We start from the raw sequence: 21,072 nt of genomic DNA, 5'->3' as shown, positions 1-21,072 counted from the left end.
CATTGTGATGACTCATAAGTGGTAATGATGTATTGCTCATGGGAGCAAAGAAAAAATTTGTGAGATTTTGAAAATGCAGGTATAGACATTGTGAATTTATTGAAAAGTTAATGGAACTCAATAATCTAGTAACAACCACTTGCTGAATTTGAGTTCCTTATGGATTTTAATCATTTTGTGCATTCCTTGGCAGAAGATTTTTAAACAAAAGGCTTCAGTGAGAGGTGAGTGTAGAAAGATTCTCATCAAGAAAGAAAGAAAAAGAAAAAGAAAAAGAAAAAGAAAAAGAAAAAGAAAAAGAAAAAGAAAGAAAGAAAGAAAGAAAGAAAGAAAAAGAAAAAGAAAAAGAAAAAGACAGAAAGAAAGAAAGAAAGAAAGTAGAAAGATTGTCTTGGAAACAATTCATGGAATAATAATTATTGGATGAAGTAGTTGTTGGCTGATGTGGCAATCACATCAGCATGATAGGGGCATGGTGGTTATCCATCCATTCATGGAATAGTAATTTTATATCAAAGCTTTTGTTTGAGAGGGTTGGGAGGGCTCAACTCCTAGAGCAAATCACGAATTCTTGAACACCGGAAGCGTTCTTCCTCCCGTTATATATATGGAAAAAGATTCTTACCTGATCATGCAGTCTATGTCTAGATATAGGATTTACGAAAAGATCACCTTGCCCCTAGTTGGCACAACCCCATTTAAATTTCCTTATTGTGTCACGAGACAAAAACAATCTTTGTTAAACTGTCAAAATGTGTTGACAATATAAGGGTAAAATGGTAATGTTCCATCTCTTCTTCTTAACCACAACCTGTTACCAATCTCTTCACCAAACCAAATACCCAATAATAGAATTAACTTCCCCCATCCTCGTGGATAAAGTTTGTCCAGGGCAAGTCTTCGACCATTCCTTCCATGCAAAAAGAGGAGGCCCTTTTATTACATAATCTACTACTTTTGCTAGGTCAGCACTTGCATGGAATCTAACAATAATTCTTGTAAGGTCCAAGCAATCATTTAATATGTTAATGAACTGAATGATTGTATTCCCATAACAGCAACTAAGTCATAGGATAGAAATCAAATTTCATAACTCTGTAATGAAAGGGAACACATGTGGATATACTTTAAAACAAAGAATTAAACATTTCTATAATAATCTGTTTGATTATGCGCCTCTTACTCCTAATATGTGTGCAATTCTTATCCTCATGGCAAAGATGGAGATGCTTTCATATTTCGAAAATGCATGTGCGAAGGTACAGTTTGCTCCCTTAGAACATTTTCCAGCTGGTCGTAATTGCATAGTTAACCTTGCACGGGTCACCAAATGTATATTTTAAGCTCTTGTAACATCTTTTCACCTTGAAATAGTATATTCTGATGTCATCATTATACCTCTATCAATGGAGCCATTGATTGAATTCAAGCAATAGAAATCTTGAAAACATGATTCTCGTCTCGTGAATCAATCAACTTGTAGAGTTTGAAACACAAAAGAGAACTTCAAATCTTGAAAAGCTGAGTGAATGAAAAAAGAAAGAAATAGTAGCGTTATCAGCAAAGTACAGTACTAGTATGAAATTAACTCCAAACTAAACCTAGCCCTTTAGGCCCTTAGCCCAAGTTTGAGTTAAAGAGAAATCTAATAAATTGAAAAATTAAACAATGTGCATATAATTGCTTACCATACACTGCATAAATTTGAAGCAGTTTCTTAGTTTCTTCCAATATCTCGTATATTATATTAGAAAAATGGATAAGTAGATCCATAAACATCATGTATTTGACTCTCTTCATTTAAATCACAAGTTCGGATTTTACTTTGATGGGTTACTAAAACCATGTCTATCTTGATAACAAAGGACATACAAATGGTGATTTGGAATGGATAACGTTTATGTATATATAATGCATCTCATAATAATTTCATATTAAATGAGTTATGCATGTCCAACACGTGAGTGATCAGCTAAATTAGTTATTGATAAAGCTTCTCTCTCACTCATAGATTGAGTAAATTTTCATATTATTCTCATGCAATGTCCAAGGTGCTTTTTCATACGTGTGCGAGGAGCCGAGTGGAGTACTGTGGAGCTGAGCTGTGAAACCCAAGAATACGGCATATAACAGACTCGCCTGGGAGATCGGTGAAGTCCCCACCAAGAATACGGTAACTATCAGGGTGTTTGGAGATCGATGGGGATATGCAAACTTAAGTTCTATATCACCTAGGGGGAGATTATTGGGTTATTTGATAACCTCTAGCCTCCTTAACATGGTACAACGTGTTTTAAAGCCTTAAGGCCTATGGGCTAAAGAGGACAATATTATCTAAAGTTAATGGAATTAGTGCATTCCAAATGCTAGGACCGGGGCATACGTAAACCTGATCCAACCTCGTAATTGATGGTGAAGCTATATGGGCTGGGACTTCTATTTACATATGGGCCTTTTTTTCAGGGGGATGGCCCTTTTGGGCTCAGCTCTGTGGTACAGACGTGTCTCCACGTAAAGACGTGATCATATGTACAAGAGTGTTCTAAGGCACCAATTTAGAATCTTTTCTTTTAGATTCTAAAAGGTCAAATCCTCACCATTGAACTCCATTCCTTTAGAAGGAGTACATCCCTTCCATTGTAAGGAAACCCTACTAGTCTTAGCGTTCGCACGCTCGTACACAGCTGGAGTGAAAATACCCGGAATGAAAACATCCAAATTAACCATCCATGTGGCAGAAACATGGCAGTGGGCCGAAGCCATATAGTTGAGAATAGTAAGGGATGGGGAACTAGAGCTCCACTTTCAAATATCCATTTGCTACATGGATCTTTCAATCCAATTATCCAAATGTTCTCGGATCTGAATCGATCGGTTCTATGTATACTGAGTCCGACCATATTAGGCCGAATTATGGCGAGTCTCATTGATTCCCGGCCTATTTTGGCTGGTTCTTAGATAATTTGACTTGAAATCGAATCGAAATTGATGGAAACTGATCTCGTAACTGATTCCAAGTTTTAAAGCGTTGGGTAGTTTGGAGTCCTTTGTAGGGTCCATAACAACTCATTCAAGCGTACCACCAATGATCAACATTTCGACCGTTGGATAGGTGCACAAGAATTATATATTCTAATTCAATGGTTTGAAGTGTTGACCTTGTTCATACACAACATTGTATGAAATCTTTCACCTTAATGATTTAAGATACTTCTATATATTTTATTATGGGAAGGGTTTTCATGCACAACCACATAAGGTGGAGACAAGTTAGAAGTGTCAAATAGGGGGCTTTTAATCATTTCGACCCCCCCTCTTGTAAGAGAGGAGAACATAACCATGCACGAACCTTTCGCCTTTTATTATTGAAATAAAATGCAGGGATTAACTTTTCTCATCTAGTGAATAATGAGTGTCTTACCAAAAAAGAAAAAAAGAAAAAAAGGAACAATGAGTGGTCTCCCTCCCAAGCTGGACTAAATAATATCAAATAACTAATGGAATTAAATTATGGGATAGCAAATGCTACTTGGTCATTTCATACAAAAAAAAAAAACGAATGCTACTTGGTCGCATAGTCCTTGGACCATTGGCAGGGTGTCACATGTTTTTGACCATCAAAGTGTCACATGTATTTTACCACTAGATCGTCACATGAAGCTCATTATTCAACCACCAGAGTGTCGCATGTTTTTGACCACTAAAGTGTCACACGACATTCATTTTTCAACTTCTAGAATGTGACATGTTTTTTTTACCATTAGAGTATCACATTTTTTTTTACCATGTCATATCATATTTCATATACTTGTTTTTTGGTTAAAATATTTCACATGTTTTTGATTGCTAGAGCGTTGTTTATTTTTTTAGATCATCAGTGTCATATTCCATGTTTTTCCTTCTAGTACTCTTGGGCAAGTTTAGTTTTCCCCTAATCATTTTGACAAATGAAAAATTATTTATTTGAATTTTGATTATTTTGCAATCTCAATCAAAGATGGACATTCTATAGGCATGTCATTTTGTCACATGGAGAATAGATAGCAATGGTTAATAGTGTCTTGAGGTAATGGGAGGAAGTTTAGGGCCCGTTTGATAACGTTTCTTCCGTTTCTATTTCAAGAAACGGCAGAAACATAAATTTCCGTTTCTAGAAACAGAAACGGAATTGAAGGTGTTTGATAAGTCATGTTTTTAGAAGTCGATAATAACCAGTGAAAAAATGACCACAAGTCGTTTCTAGAAACGGCGAAACAAGCTCAACTTGTTTCGCCTGGGTCGTTTCTTGAACCATAAATAAGTAGAAATTTCTATTTCTATTTCTGAAAATAAGTGAAACGAAACAGTTTTATCAAACGTTTTTTGCTCTGTTTCTGTAAACGGAAACGGCAGAAACGCGTTTCTTGAAACGTTATCAAACGGGCCCTTAATTATAGATAAAAGAAAGGTTCCCAAGCAATCTCAATTACATTTGGGAATCACTATGGTTGAAATTACATTAATACCCTTGCATTTTATCAATTAACCATCTTTTTATCAAACTACGGAATCTTTTCCAAATTAGGGGTTAATAAACCCATTCTCAGACCAAAATTAAGTATGATGGTGTTAACGTGAAACTCATTTTATTTTGCAATTTAGGTAGATTTAATGCCATCTAATCATATTTAACCCAAGTAACCCTACACAACATTTTGGTTATTTTACCTAAATGATTCCCAACACCCTCAAAATTATGGGGAATCTTGAAAGCCACAAGATAGAACCTTCCCGTAATTCTTACATATCAGTTCGTCATCATTGTGAACACCTCTGAGGTGACAAAATGAGGTGTTTACATGATGTTTCATATTTGAGAAACTTACCATGTTCTCACAAGGCCTCTACTAGATAATTCCATCTCCCACCCTCTCATGGGGTGGTTTCTCAAGAGGGTTTCAAACTCTGGGCTCTTGGGAAAACTCTTTCCCAAAAGTAATGTTTAAAGAGTTAGGCTTATCTCTATGGACATGTGTATATAGGAAAAAAAGGATTCAGTGAGGGATTGGGGCCCTTGCGCCGGACACATGGGAAGAAATGATTGACCCGCTTCCATAAAATGGAAGATGATATCTCTATGCATTCTTTCTCATGTGCTCACATTTGCCCTTGTGCATGCACATGAACTACACTCCTCCATAGGAAACATGTCCCCATACTTTACATATAATTTTCCATGGAGATAAGCTTTTACAAACGAGTTCATTTTATTTGGTCATGCTACTCCACAAGAGGCTAGGGTTTCGAAATCTGTTATTAAGGAATTTTTATGCACCATGTATGGTCAAGCTTTCAATCTCACCAAAGCTAAAGTTCATTTCAGCCTCAATGTTTCCCTCTTCCATGAAAAGGCTTCTCTTTGAAACATTTCTCTTTCAGTCATTATCATCAGCTGCCTCCTTTTATTTGGGCATTCCGTATTTAATGGAAAGCTCAAGAAGACCCAATGTTCCAAATTGCTTAACAGAGTTAATCTCCAACTTGGCATTTGTAAAACCAAACATTTAAGCAAGGGCTTGGTTTTTTCTTCTTCTTCTTTTCCCCCAACCATTCCTTCCAATTCCCATGATTAGGGTCAATCAAGGTTAGTACGACCTGGTTCTTAAAGCGGATCAAGGTTGGATTTTCAGCCCTTGAATTAAGATTAGGTTAGATTGGGTCGAGAACCAATTAAGGAGACATAGGATTGGGCTGGGGTTTTTTGAAAACCCAACCTGACCCATAAAAAGGTCGAACAAAAAATCTGACTTTTAACACCCTTACATGGGAGTTTAAATGAAAATATATGTAATTGGCATTAAATTGGAAAATTTCATGTAATAAATTCATATCATATAGGTCAGATTCGGACTTGAAATGGAGTTGACAATGTACTTGCATTTCATTTAATTACAGAAAATTGTACATAATTAGTTTAAGACATATAGAATTAGAATAATTTCTCATACCATAACATAGTACTCGTACTATTATTGAAGCTATAAATTTGATTAGCCATCTCTTTGAGTATATTAAATTTAAAGTAATGATTGAAATCATTTGTAAGTACTAGAATACCATCACATGGCTAGCTAAGTTAGAGGTCTAAACTAGCCTTCTTACTCATTGCACATGGTTATTATTACATATTTAAGTACTAATAAATAGAAGAGATGTCTACAAGCAGTCTTAATTAATGACTAATTAAATGTTAGTATTGAAATATGAATTGGGTTATGTTGAAAGGAAGCTTCGTAGCAAGAGACATGGAAGCTTCCTTAATTCTAACCATATCTTTAAGTACAAATGCATTAAAATCCCATATGCCACTCTCAAAGCTTTTGCCATTTATTGCCTCTTAACACTCGGAACCACATGTGCGGAATTGCGTGTACATGTGCATTTGCATGTGCATGTCTTAGGTTTTGATTTCATTATAGTTTTCTTATCCCTTTGTGCGTGCACTCATGCACGTTTAAGTTATATAATTTTCTTATCTTAATTATCAATCATTTACTTATTTGTGTGTCGGACGATATAGTTGAAAAATCAGGTTTTAACTTGGACAAATCATTTGAGCCAAGTAAAAAAGTATATATATGAAATCTGCTCTAAAGTCACGAAGACTCGTCTAAATTAAAAAAAAATGATTAGATCAAGATTGATTCAGTTCGAATTTTTATTGACTCGATGTTTTTGCCCAAACAATGTGAAACTTGGTGAGTCTGAATTTTTATTTTTATTTTGATTGGGTTATATATTTTTCATAGACCATAATTTGATTTACTACTAAACAACACCCTAGAATTTTTGTTTGTTATCTTTAATAGTAATCCCCTTTTTTTCTTCTCTTTTGTGACAACCATAATATTAGTCGGTACATTCTCATTTGCATAAGGTGAAGAAAGAAGATACTAAAAAAAAAAAAAAAAAGACTTAGACTAACACACCAGGTTTTGAAAAATGGTGAAGTAGTCATAAAACTTGGGGTTTCAACTAGATCTTATCAAACACTGCTATATTAAGTCCTCTTTCAAAAAATAAAAAACAAAAAAAAGGGAACATGGACTTTGTTTGGGAACATATAATCTGTATCCAAACCCTAGTTACAAAAAACACATTTAAAACATGTTTTTCATATACTTCCCAAAGCACTAGGAAATTAGCAAACGCCAACCATTCCCGTTTTGAACACGTTTAAAACATATTTTCGTTTTATTTATTTATTTTTTTTACATTTTTTTAAGACTTCAGACTTGTTGAACATAATGGTTACTTAACTAATAATATTTTTCTCCTCTGAACTCCGATTGACCTGAATTTTTCGCCAACATGAAGCTAACTTGAATGCCTACATTTCTCATGTATCACCTTCAACTAAAATTCAATACACAAACCTTGAAATTAAGCTATAAACTGATGCATTTGCTGAAAAGTGTTTTTAAAATGATGAGTCTCAACTTAACTGAACATGCATTACTTTGAAAGTGTGGTAACTATGTTGACAACAATGAACAACATCATATCTAAGCCTCATTACTAAACAAGACTTTGGACATTTTTTTTTTTTATTATGATGTATGAATTTAGAATTGGTGTTAGACGACATTCATATGTCTTAGAATTTATAATGAGTCATTGTTTTTTTTATTAAAATTTATGATGAGTCAGGGAATATATATTCATGTAATAATTACTTAATTTATATGAGTATATTGATGTTTTTTTTGTCCCCCCACCCCACCCCACCCCACCCCACCCCACCTTACCTTACCTTTTTTTAAAATCTATATGTTTGAAATATATATCGTCCATTATTTTTTTTTAGCATTCTCTATTTTTATGAACTGTTTTTTTGAATGTTTTTGTTTGGAAGTTTTCATCGTTTTACTCCTTTACAATTCGTTTTTGTTTTTCTGTCGTTTCCGTTTTTATTAACTATGGTTTAAACTCAAGATATGGAGAAATGACCATCCCATCCCAATGAAAGACTCAAATCTCTCCTTTAATATTGACGCTTATGTGTGCATTCTCATTGAGCCTCATACTGACACAGAGGCATGCTCGCGAAGAGAAAACTCTCCCCTAGTAAAAGATAAACCCTCAAGAAAAGGAGTTTAGATCACAACTCGTACTCTCAAGACAGGTGAAGAGATTCAAATTTTAGTGATTTAAAATCAGCACAATCTTATCTTATACCTTTACTGTAGGAGGTCATAACAAACATAGATCAACTGCACATGTAGGCTCCCAAGTGGGCTTCAAAGTCGGTCCCTAAATCCATTTTTTTTATAATGCAATAATGTTCCAGGGGCTGGCCAACCAAATTAATCAGATTAGAATCTCTTACAGCAATTGCATTGGAAAGAGAGAAAAATGTAGATCGTGCGATGTCGATTGGGTAGTTCAGTCGCTCAATGTGGGCCCCAATCAGTAATCATGAATAAATAAAAGATCCCACCAAATTCCCTTATACCATAAGTTATTAAAATCCAAGAAAAACCTGGAAATGATAACTTAGATTGTAAAGAAGCTTAGTAAATGATTAGTTAAGAATCCAGTTTTAGAAATTAATTAATCATTAAACCCTCATGTGCTTCTTCATCATTCCCAATTATATCATGGGGGAAATCATTATTAAAATCCCCATTATTATTAATATAAGAAGCAAATCAACCAAAACATGAGTACCAAAACCTTCCTATATCATACTTAACAATCAGATTAATTATTTAATCAATTAATTAATTAATTAATTTGGCCCATTTGTTCCAAGTACCCCGGGTATTGCCTCTAAGGGTTAAAAATGTAATTTGATGACTCTAAAATCCGTACTACTTCGCACGTGCAACACAACCTCTTGGTGGTTAGCTAATTGAACCGTTTAAATCGAAATCGATTAATAATTCAGTTTGGTTTGAAGTTTGAACTCATAAATCGTCAGTTTAAAATTGATTATAGTTGATATACTGTAAAATATAATTAATAGATACAAAGCCATAGATAATTTGTTTTTAAGTTAAGGGAATAACTAGACAACGGATCGTGTTTCAAACTTGGCATGGGTTTTTTTAGAAAATTAAAAATGAATTTTTTTTTTTCAGCTAACGAACTTAACCCGATTTTACGATTCAAGCCCAAAGGTTTCCTCAATTACATGCAGCCAAAAAAAAAAAAAAAACTATGGACCACCAAAGGATACATGGATATAACAGAGAATAATTGATTAAATTCCAAAAAAAATTTTTGATTAAATCTAATATGAAGATTTGGCAAATGATCAATTCAAATCATTCTCAAAGTCCCCAACAACCAGAAGGCCCAAAACCATCACCTTACCATTTTAGTTACACATTATAATTTCACATGGCACAATTGGCAAGCCAACTGCGCACCCAATCAAGCTTTAAGTTAGAGGACCACCCAGCCGACCTTCAGTCTAAAGTGTATAACACAAGTGAAGCCCAAGGGCTTAACGGACGGACACATGATGACCAGCTAAGCCAGTCACATGGCCAGATATTTGGGTCCCACTTGGCTCAAGAATATTCGTGTTAAGGTTAGATTGAGCCCGCACGTGCAAGCCGCGAATATCTTCACACTTTCTTGGCAAATGCACGTGAGGCAAATCACGTAAGGAACGGAGAGAATGTCGATAAGGTTTTGATCGGACGGTTAGGAACCATTTAAGACCTGCTGGGTGCTGGATTACGAGAAGATCGATGAGGAATGATTTGCGTCACCGACTTCTACCGGAAAAGAAGGCGAGAAGAGGCAACGCACATCGATAAATAAAATAATAAATAATTTCTGATTAAAAAAATCCAGACCATATGATTTGGGGTTTGGGCTGACCTTTGACCAGATCCACCAAAAACAGTGGCAACTTTGACTTGCATGTGCACACGTACGGGTCCCGAGATCACACGATCTCCTCGCTGTCGTTCCGACACTGTTGAGACACTGTGTCTGTCTCCCCACATGAATGTAATTTATACAATACTCAAGTTGGCATGAAGTTACTAAAATGCCCATTTGATTCTAAAACTAAGCTATCTTCAATGATGGGTTGGTGAGGACAATAATGATGATTATTGATTGGTGTGTCATGTATGAGTTGGACCAATCAATGAAAGTCTTGGGTGATGATTAGGACGGGTACATAATAACTAACATTTCATGTGTAATGGGGGACCATGAGAAGGGTAATTTAGTAAATAAACGATAACGACACCCAGGAGAAGAAAGGGAAGTAGGACCAAGGTCACGTGGAGATCACATGGGAGATGAGCCTCGTACGCACGGTAGCGGAAGGGAGGAAGAAGGGGGGCCCATGATAGGGTGTTGTCGGGGTAGGATAGATATAAGGTGATCCATAATTGGAGGTGGAACACGTGGGACAGCTAGCACGCACCTGTGGGGACACTTAATCATCATCCGACAATTTGCCGGATTTAATTAATTTAATAATGAACAATTGTCTAACCCAATACCCTTCTGATATAAATTTTCTTTTATTGAAATATACCTCTACCGTCCCGTCCCCTTCTGATACTCTACTGTCTTACCCTAATCGTTGATCTCTTCCATTCTCCACCAATAATGAATGCCGCCAGACACAACCCTGCCCTCTCTTCATGAACTTCATTATAGTGTTTCCTATTTCTCAAGGGTAATGAGAACGACACGTGGAATATTTCCAAACTCTTGGTCCCACTTGGGGGGCAAAGGTTAATTTTCTAATTAGACAACAATCATTATTCCCACTTGAGGACTTTTCCGTCAATTAACCTTGGGCATAGGTATTTTTTAAAGTAATGGAGAGGGGACTTCTTGCTCCATGAAAACCCGGGAAGAGAGAGAAAGAGAGAGAAAGAGGAATGGTGGGAGTCCAATGATTGTGAGAAGTGGGTGTCGGGGCATGGAGAGACAACATGACACGCACGGCTGTAGCTTTACGGGACCCACGTGTCACGTCTTTGAAAATCCTCCACGCACGTGTCGAGCACAACACGCGCAGTCCCACGTGATTTGGGGTAGGGTTTCCCTGGTTCTCCACGTGACCTCCACTCTCCCTTGTCCACTTGACTTCCCTTCTCAACCCACCCACCACTCGAAACTCGAAAATCGAAAAATCCCTTCTTCGACCCGGCTCACGGCATCGCTTGGCTCCCTAAAATTAAAACCATTAGATTGGTATCAAAACTAGGAGTATATAACGAGTAAAAAAGATAGAAAGCGACTCCGGTTGTCCACGACAACAGAACTAAAGCTGGGAGAGTTTGTTAATCACAGCCGTCCAATCAGTAGTTCATATGATTGACAAGTCCACAATGGACCATAGGCCCAGTAGCCATGGCATCCCAACTCAGAAGTGGTGGCCTACCAATTGAAGAAGCATCTAGATTCTAGATCCATGGACAGGGTTTGCGGGTGGAGTCAACAAAGTTTCTAACTTTTGGATAACTCATGCTCACTCACTATGCCAGCTGTTATATAGTGTTCTACCGTTCTGTGTGGTCACTTTCGTCATAAGGAAAAACTGAACCTCGAATCTCATCTTTTGATAATTGAAGTAGAATTTAATACCCTAAAAAATGTCAATATTCCCTTACATTAAAAAGGATCTAAATAGTAAATAAAGTAGAAAATCAATGGTATTTTGGATTAGAATTTAAGAAAGCTCTTTTAAGTCTCTTTTGTCCACTTTACCAAAACAACTATATTGGAGTCAACGGTCAACTAGAGAGAAGCCGGGATTGGTGTGAGTGCATCTCGTCCATTCATGAGATGCATGAGAGTGGCTAACCAGTGGTTAACCACGGTTAGGCAGTTGGGTTAGAGTCGGGTAAAGGGGCATCCATGATTGAGATAATTGGTGCCCTGACACGAGTCATGATTGAACGACATCTCTATATAAGGACTCTTCCCCACTGTACCTAAAAGCTGAAAATCCTTCCCAAGATCTCCATACCTCTTTTTTTCTCTTTCCCTTCCTCTCATTCTTTTCAAACCCTAACCCTTTTCAGAAGAAGAAGATCAAGACAGAAGAAAAATGATGGTTGAGAAGGAAGATCTAGGGTTGAGTTTGAGCTTGAGCACTACGGATAGTCGAAATCCGTTGCAGTTGAATCTCATGCCTTCTTCTGTTTCATCTTTGTCGCCTTCGCCGTTCATACTTCATAAGAACTCCTGGACTGAGGCGTTTACTTCTTCAGGTACATTATATTCATCCATGGATGAATCTCTCTGTGTCACTTTCTCACTCCATCGTTTCGATTTCCCCTTGCATGCATGTTAGATCTCTTTAAAGTTTGAACTCCTCTGTTTTGGTAATCTCAGATCTGGTGGCGAATGTGATTTTCTACTTTCTTAGCTCAAAATCGCACTTTTACTTCAACTATTTTACTTCCATCACTGCTGATTTTCGTTGTTCTCTCCATTTTCGAATCTGTAAAAAGCAGAGCTTTTAGTCGTTCATCGACTTTCCAGGCCGATACTGGACACAAATCCCCTGTTTTCTTTTGCCCCTTCCTTTCTCATCAGATCTATGATCTAATCGCCAGTTATTTTCAAGTTCCTTACACTCAATTATTGGAGGTCTCTTAGACTTAGCATGTTAATAACATTGTTCTGTTTCTTATTTTACAGATCGGAACTTAGAAATCTACAGAGGGGAAACAAGATCGTTCCTCAAAGGAATTGATGTGAACAGATTGCCATCAACCGGTGACTGCGAAGAAGAAGCAGGTGTCTCCTCTCCTAATAGCACAATCTCGAGCGTGAGCGGAAAGCGAAGCGAGAGGGATATAAATGGAGAAGAGAATGAGATGGAGAGAGCATGTTCTCGTGGAATGAGTGACGATGAAGACGGAGACACATCTAGGAAGAAACTCAGACTTTCCAAGGATCAATCCGCTATTCTCGAAGAGAGCTTCAAAGAACACAACACTCTCAACCCCGTAAGTATAAATCCGTTAAGTTCCCCTGTTTAGCAGTACAGCTTCTCCTTCTTTGTGGCGTCTAACCCTTTGGTTTTTTTTACTTTCCATTAACAGAAGCAAAAACTAGCTTTGGCGAAGCAATTGAACCTTCGACCTCGACAAGTGGAAGTTTGGTTCCAGAACAGGAGAGCGAGGTGAGATATGCTTCTGATGAGTTGATCAGTTCAGAATAGAGAAGCCATAAACCAACTACTGTAGAGTACTAATAAAGTGTAATTTGTAAATTTACAGGACGAAGTTGAAGCAGACAGAGGTGGATTGTGAGTTCTTGAAGAGATGCTGTGAGAATCTAACGGAGGAGAACAGGAGGTTGCAGAAAGAAGTGCAGGAGCTGAGGGCGCTTAAACTTTCCCCTCAGTTCTACATGCACATGACCCCACCCACAACACTCACAATGTGTCCTTCATGTGAACGCGTTGCCGTCTCATCGACTTCCTCCGCCTCCGCCTCTGCTGCTGCTGCATCGGCTCCGCCGTGGACGCCGCTCTCCACAACCCGATTACTCCGCTCTACCATCGTCCCATCCCCACCAACTCATGGTCTGCCTCTCCCATCCACCACTGACCCTTCGATTCCCCTGCTTCTCGATCGTAATTAAGTTCCATTTTAAGGGTATATTATGGTCATTTCGTATCCTCAGGTGATTTGGGATATTGTACGGAAGAGGAGGAAGCAGTTTTATTAGCGCACTCGCTCTTCGACGAAAAAATTAGGGTCCCTTCTTACGTGTTCTAATTTTTCCTCTATGGGGTATTTGGTTTTAGAGAGAGAGAGAGAGAGAGAGGGTGGGGGTTGTTCAGAAAAGAGGGCTTTTCGGTAAAGGAGGGTGGTGGTGGGAATGGGAATGGGAATGGAAATGGGAATGGGATTGGGATCTTTTCAAAGGTAAAAAAATTTCTGTGGAATTGTAAAGTACTTCCCTAATATTATTCCATGATGATAATGAATAGAATGGTTTCCCTTTTATAGATTTCATTATTTCTATGATTAGATTAGTGTGGGGACACCATATCTGGGATTTTAATGAAAGATGAAGTTTGATTATTTTTCATGTGCTCTCAAGTAATTCCAGTTGTTTAGAATTTTGGTCTGACTAAACTTTAAAAGAAAAAAAAAAGAAGGATGATGAAAGAACATGTCAGGTGTTCCTGCACGGCAATCAGGTGGGGTCCTGAGCGTGGGTTAGGTTTGTTTCATTTAACAATTTGGATTTGAAAATATTCTCTTTTATCTGTTTTATGATGGCAAAATCATGAAGTCCCTAGACGAACCAAAAGCGAAGAGAAGAAAAGAAAGAAAAGAAAACAGAATCTAGAAAAGAAAATAAAAAAATAAAAATTATGTCTTTTTGACATAAGAAAAGAAGGAAAAAAAATTCTTATTTTCTTGTGTATTTTCATGTTTTAGGTAAAAAAAAATTGACAAAGAAAAAAAACTTCGCCATTCTCAACATGAATTTTGAAATTCAAACTAAAATATTCTCTTGATTCATGACATATCAAGCACAATTAAGAATTTCTTAAACTAAGAAAATAGTACAATTTTTGTATTTTTTCTTTTCTTCTTTCCTCTTGACTACTAAATACAAGTCTAATGAATCTTCACGTCCGTGAACCTCACTGGTTTGTAGATATGGCAACTATTTTCTCTCTCTTCATTTAGTAGATGTCATATCAACGAACCATGGATGTTCACGTACATTCACTTATGTAAAGATTCACTACTCTCAACAAACACAACCCTAGAATCCAAGATGAGAATTCACAAGAAGATATAAAATAATAGTTTTAATAAGGCACTTAAAGTGAAAGTACAAGAATAACTAAAAAAATTATACCCAAAATAATATCATTACTAAATATGATAAGAATTTTTTCTATAAAAAAATATATATTAAGAAATTTGAAGTAGTTTATAGTTTATACAATCATATAAAGTAATGATTAAAGAATTTCCTTTTAAGTTTAAAAATTTTGGCTTCCTTTCCGTTTTGTTATTCTTTGCAACCAAACTGAACTAGAGTAATCCAGATCTTTTGATAATTATAAGGGAAAATATACAATAAAATATTTAACTCTCCACCATCTTGTCCTGCTCCTTTTCTTCTACAAGCAATGATGATTGATAATATAAGTCAACCCATACATAATTTCTCCAAGCAACGTAAGAGTATTGGAATTGAACATGGTTTTCTCACAGAGGGCCCCACAAAGTAACAGTAATGAATTATTTTTTTCAAGGTCATTCTTGAACACAGAATTTTTCATTTTGGCCCTTGTATAGATTTTTCCAACCATCATTAACTCACCTCCTCCTCCTTCTCCTTGTCCTTCCAGCAATGATGATAGGCAATACAAGTCAACCAAGCAACGTAATATTATTGGAATTGAACATGGCTTTCCTCACTCAGAGGGCCCCCCTTATGCTTCCCTTACCAAGACTTCAAATTCATAAATGTTCATGTTTTTTCAAAATCATCAACCCAGGCTCTCTCTGTGAGTATCAAAATGAAGATACTGAAATGATTATCTATCTATATATATCTCATCCCACATGGGTAGGGTTGATATCCTTCAACTAATTATTCACCTTCCCTTAAAATCAGAACTGCCATCACAGGACCACAGGAATTACTTGGATTCTTCTTACCAATCACATCATTCAATAACTCAAAAAAGGAAGCTATTCACAAGAAAGAAAGAAAACAAATTCAATTACTCAAGGAAATTGTGCTAAGCAGGTTAGTACATAATCAATCCAATCCAAAGGGCCAAATATCCAAGAGAGGAAAGCCACAATACAGAGTGTGATGGATCATTGATATTGATGAACTGAATTATTGGCTACAACAACATAGCCCAGTTCATGGTTGGAAGATGTCGGATCCATCCTTCAAGTTGCCATCACCTTTTCATTGATGTGCTTCAAGTTGATGTGATGTTAAAAGTGATTAGATACAGGATGAAACCCAGTCTCTGTTACTACTCAGATCTATAAAATAGATTAATGTGTGACCCACTAAGATATGTAGTGTTTCAAACCCACTGGACTTGTATTCCTTACTCTTTGCTGTAGAGTAGAAGTAGGTAAGTTGGACTCATCCAGGAGCTTAGTGTTAAAGTAGAAATTACAATCAAAATTAACTCAAGCAATTATCTGGGAATACAAAATCTATTGAGTTACCCAAGCATAAATTCTAAAAACTGAAAGAATAATTAAATCTGTTTCCAAAGTTATCAATCTTCAAATCACAGCCTATTTGACACAATTAGTTGAAGGTTATATGTAAAGAAGAGAGATTGATTACTACAAATATTTTCTTATCTACATTGTGTTTTAAGAATGTTAAGGTGCATTTAAGTGTCAAACTGTGTTAAACGTGTCTGGAAGGGATCACAATAAGCAACATAAACCAGCTCTTTGGGTCAGCTTTTCATGAATCCAGAGGCACTGGTCACATGTGGGAGCCAAACCTCTATAGAAGTACCATACAAGTACCTAAAAATTGTAGAAATGATAGCAAATGGTTTAATTGCGGAATTATGGTTTCACAGAAGAAGCAAGTATCAGTAAATAAAAAAGAATGACGGAACAGAAACGGTGTAGTTGAAGTTCAGTAATTAGGCATAAGTGTTGAATTTAGAAGAAGCAACCATCAGTGATCACACTATACAAGTATAAGAAGTTTTCTTTTATTCATTTTCAAACTTTCACTGTCATGATAACAAAAATGTACATTCTACTTGCATTGTGATGCTGAGTCTTGAGTACCAAATCCTTGATTGGAATCCACCCTCCTGCTGCTTCCACACTCAAAATGAAAACAACACTGCCTCTTAGATGAAGGTGCCAGCGAGCTCAGGTGACAATGCTTTGTAGTTACAATGACCTGGGAGTGGGATCAAATCTCACCTTCACAAAGGGCAGGGAAAAGAGGAAGAAGGGGGGGGGGGGGTCATCATAATACCAATATGAAAGTACCCAAAAAATTCCTCTTGGCTAAAATGTTAGCCCATCAGATTTGTCATATTCTTTTGGATGGAAGGACAAATACAGTAGTTGATTCACCCAAACAAGAAACAAAAAATGATCTAACAGATGAATAAGTACATCCATTCGTATATCCAAACTTAGAACATCTATATATATTGGGTCTTCTTTCCCATCACTATGCCTAGTGGAGTATAACACTTCACTATTTGCCACATGGCAATGGATGGGTTAGTCCATGTGATTGAGTATCAGATAAGCATCTCATTGGTACAATATCAGCTCAAAATGAATAGAGTAAGTAGCTAAAATTAGAAAAGATGCCATTTTGTATGTTATATTCATCTCTATTTGATTGCATTTTGGTAGTTTTACTAAATCTTTGACTTGGAGTTTTAATCATGGATTGTTTGTTCCATAAATTTATGCAAAAAATAATAAAATAAATAAAATAAAAATTTATACACATAAATAACATATTTAAATCTAGGCAAAGAATCCCCAGGGTAAGATCGATCATAGTCCATATGAATATTTATGTGTATATTCATTCACTGTATTAAAAAAGAAGCTGCAGAAGCATAGTTTGGAACGTAGCACTTCCATACTAGGTTTATCCATGTTGCCAAGCAAATCAAAGCTGCAGGTCAAGTTCTTCCTGGATTGTAAATGGGACTTCAAACTAGACCTTGATATTTAATTTTGAACCTTCCTCAGTGAAGCCTTGAGTGCGTTCTTAGATCCTAACATATTGGAGATCCAGACAATCGACTTCTGTCATTAAGGGTTGTCAACCAAGTCATATTGGATCATATTAGTGTCTATTCAAAATAGCTGAAGATAATAGATCATCTAGATGTTGGTCCTAGACCAATATGCAAACGGTTGTAATTTTGACCTTAGGGAGAAAATTGAAAGAAAGAAGAAGAAATGGGCAGATGAGATGAACAAGAATGGCATACATGTAGAAATCAATGGGAAGGGAGACCAGAGAAGCCTATTATTAGAACTTCATTGAAGGTAAACGCAGAACAACATTGTATGCAGAACGTGCACTATATTTGGTATCCTTCCAAAGGGCCTAGATTATGGAAGAAATATTTTAGAATTCTTCCACAATGTGGGTTGCTTACTAAATTAACCACGACCTCTTTAGCTGGAAAGCTGAAAAGATGGTTTGTGTCAAATCATTTCTCCGTGCACTCAGCCAAAAATATCGAAAAATATGCCACAGCTTTTTATTTCACTTGGTGTCAAACTGAAAAATCTAAACTCTATCAAGGCTTAATAACCACTAGATAAAACTACATCTTAGAAATCCACCTCATCACAAAATTTCCCCTTGTTTTCCTTTTTCTTTAATCTTTGAGCAGGGAGGAGTATTATGTACCTCATGACTGGGATTTCTGAACTAAAAATTACTTGTCATCATGCTCTAAAGCTTACAACCAATAAATAGTTTACATGCTCTAAACATAATACAGACAACTAAAAAAAAAAAAAAAAAATCTATGCCACTATCAAATGATCAAGCAACCTCCCAGTGATGATGCACATGAGCTGAGTGCCTAATAAACTTTAATCCACTTCATGCCCCACCTACCAAACACATGAGAGAGACAAAGAGAATTATTAACCCTCTCAACTCTTTCTCCTGTATTATGTGGACTATTCTACAGGTATTTTTTTCATATATAAAATTATAACAATGCCTAGTTATCTTTGTGATTTTTACTAATTACACACTCTAGATACTTGGTGCTTGTCACTGATGAAACTTCAAGAGGGTTTATAGGTACTGTTTCTTTCTCAACAGAAGATTTGCAGCAAAAAGAAAAGGAGGGAAGGTCACAAGTTTTGTTAAACCATTTGAACATAATAGACTCTAGAACACAGTAATGGAAGAGCACAGAAGAAAAGTATGAATGTGCACAGCAACCACTTAATTGCTATTTTTTAAGACACATCCAGATAGCTAAGTGATAAAATCCAACTAAATGAAAATGCACCTAATATCTAACCAAGACAACACAAGGCGTCGTCAACATCACATGTTCAGAAGAGGAAAATATGTGATTTTAGTGGTGGGGAACTGAATTCTAGGTATGTTCTCAAAGCCCTCGGCAATGACTAGTAATCATAAAAGGGGAAAGAAAATAGGTGTCCATCACATGATGATAGGAAAAAAAAAAAAAAAAACACAATTTTTACAATGCAAAAGGAAAATATGACGAAGAACAAGTATCTTTTGGTGGTTAAATGTGCAACTTCATAAAATTTTTAGAAACATTATAAATAAATAAAAACAAGGTCAAGACTCAAGAGCACCACAGTGTAAACTCCAAAATAGTTGTTTGCATTTTAGTGGCATTCATACACAAACTCATGTGAACTAAGCACATCTAATTGACTGACTTACTGTAGCAATTGACTGATTCATGACTCACTTGGTCCATATACCAACAGTTGATACACTGCTATTACCACCCAAAGTTGAGAATAAGACCACATTTTGCTTTTGGTTAAAAGCTGCCATGGCTTTAAACTAGATGGTATGCCTAAATACGATTCTTGTAATTGAACCCAGCTTACACTACCCACAATTTCACTTTGCCAATTGCAATAGAATTTACCATGCAATACAGAACAAATAACAGTCCAGAACTTGATAAACAGGAGTTTCCAAATATATACTGGACCACTCACCCCTCACCCCACAATGCAATAACCGAATCTTAGTTGGAAACAGAACCCACCTTTCAATTACATTTCACTAACTAAACTCTCTATAACTGTAAAAGACACAATAAGAGGAACAAATAATTAAAACAGGTATTTTGTCTGTTAAAACCATAAATCATCATCACCAAAATGCTAATAACAGATCAATACAGAATAGTTGTACAACCAATAAAATAGAGAGAGAAACAGGCTTACTACTCAGGATCCAATGAAGAGAACATCCCCGTCAACGTCTAAAAATTCCAAACCAAACTCTATTCAATCCAAAATTTAACCCAATCAAGGGAAAAACAACTTTTCTTGGGTAATTATGGGGGGCAAGAACCAATCTAGGGTTTCAGGGTAGAGGGATGGAAGAAAGGAAATGAGAAGACAATTTCGGTACCTCATACCTGCAACAGAGGGGAAAAAAAAAGAGAGTTTGTATTGATGAGAATGATAAGGAGTTGCATCTGTGTCTCCTACTGTTTGAGTAAGCTTTCGACCTTTCGGGACTTGTGCTCAATTCCAACAATGATTGCTTCTGCATTTTGTGCCCTCACGAACCCTTCTTGCCCTGCCATTCTTCCCACTCTCTGTTCTTTTCTCTAGGTGAGTTGAAGAGGATAAAGAACGCATCCTTCCTGCCAATATCGGGATTGTATTTGATCTGAATTAAAAAAAAAATTAATAATAATAATAAAAATAAAAATAAAAAAAAATAAAAAAATTACCGACACAAATCATATGTGTCAGTATCATATTGTATTGGTCACGATTGAAGTGGCTGAGGTACCTGCCAGGTCCTATTAACATTTGGATCTCACTGCCACTCGCTGTCAGCCACTGAGGATTTTTTTTTTGGTGAAAAGCCACTGAGGATTTGAGTTCGCTTAAATGGCGTAGCCTATCTCTAATTCCCTATTTTTTTTTTTTACTAAATATATTTTATTAAGTCCCAATAAAATAAGTTTCACCCGAGCATCAAAAAAAGAGATGTAGATATGGTGGGGGAGGTTGTGACTCTAAATCATGGTTCTGAGTATTGGTATTAGATCAATTGTATCAATTATATAGTATCGGCCAAGGCCCATACTGATATGTGATCGATCTAGATTAGTTATCAGTGTCATTTCAAAGGTGAAATCATAAAGAAAATGTACCTTTTATGAAAAGTAAAGACAAAAGTGATGGATCTAATCTAATATAGATTGGTATCATACCAATACCGATATTGATTCCCATAATTAAATCCTTGCTTTCAAATAGTCATAAGATCGATGGGAGGATGCATGAGATCCTAAGCAGTTTGCCACTTGTTCTCTGCACTAGTTTCTTT

The 21,072-nt window shown here is 36.3% G+C and overlaps 1 protein-coding gene and 1 long non-coding RNA gene across 3 annotated transcripts; one reads left to right on the top strand and one right to left on the bottom strand.

Moving 5' to 3' along the window:
* The first annotated feature begins 11,952 nt into the window (after positions 1 to 11,952).
* LOC122068054 (homeobox-leucine zipper protein HAT4-like) lies at positions 11,953 to 13,988 on the top strand. The gene is made up of 4 exons (XM_042631886.1): positions 11,953 to 12,236; positions 12,670 to 12,980; positions 13,077 to 13,156; positions 13,254 to 13,988. The coding sequence occupies exons 1-4, from the start codon at positions 12,074 to 12,076 to the stop codon at positions 13,618 to 13,620; spliced, it is 921 nt and encodes a 306-aa protein (XP_042487820.1). The 5' UTR covers positions 11,953 to 12,073; the 3' UTR covers positions 13,621 to 13,988.
* A 5,844-nt stretch (positions 13,989 to 19,832) lies between these two features.
* LOC122068055 lies at positions 19,833 to 20,589 on the bottom strand. Of its 2 annotated transcripts, none has more exons than XR_006136960.1 (2): positions 20,530 to 20,589; positions 19,833 to 20,377 (listed from the first exon to the last, which is right to left on the bottom strand). It is a non-coding gene; the product is annotated as an uncharacterized LOC122068055 (long non-coding RNA). The 2 variants fall into 2 exon arrangements; XR_006136959.1 differs by having other exon boundaries at positions 19,833 to 20,403; positions 20,530 to 20,571.
* Positions 20,590 to 21,072: the final 483 nt, after the last annotated feature.

This window comes from Macadamia integrifolia, unplaced genomic scaffold (genome assembly GCF_013358625.1).
Source record: "Macadamia integrifolia cultivar HAES 741 unplaced genomic scaffold, SCU_Mint_v3 scaffold337, whole genome shotgun sequence".
NCBI lineage: Eukaryota > Viridiplantae > Streptophyta > Magnoliopsida > Proteales > Proteaceae > Macadamia > Macadamia integrifolia.
The sequence above is the reverse complement of the archived record's forward strand: the minus strand, read 5'-3'. Positions and strand labels throughout refer to the sequence as shown.

Bases quoted from the DNA above. Each gene is read 5' to 3' on its own strand.
- LOC122068054 (XM_042631886.1), top strand. From the start codon at position 12,074: ATGATGGTTGAGAAGGAAGATCTAGGGTTGAGTTTGAGCTTGAGCACT. The intron at 12,237-12,669 runs GTACATTATATT...CTTATTTTACAG, and splicing joins TGAGGCGTTTACTTCTTCAG to ATCGGAACTTAGAAATCTAC. The intron at 12,981-13,076 runs GTAAGTATAAAT...TTCCATTAACAG, and splicing joins AACACAACACTCTCAACCCC to AAGCAAAAACTAGCTTTGGC.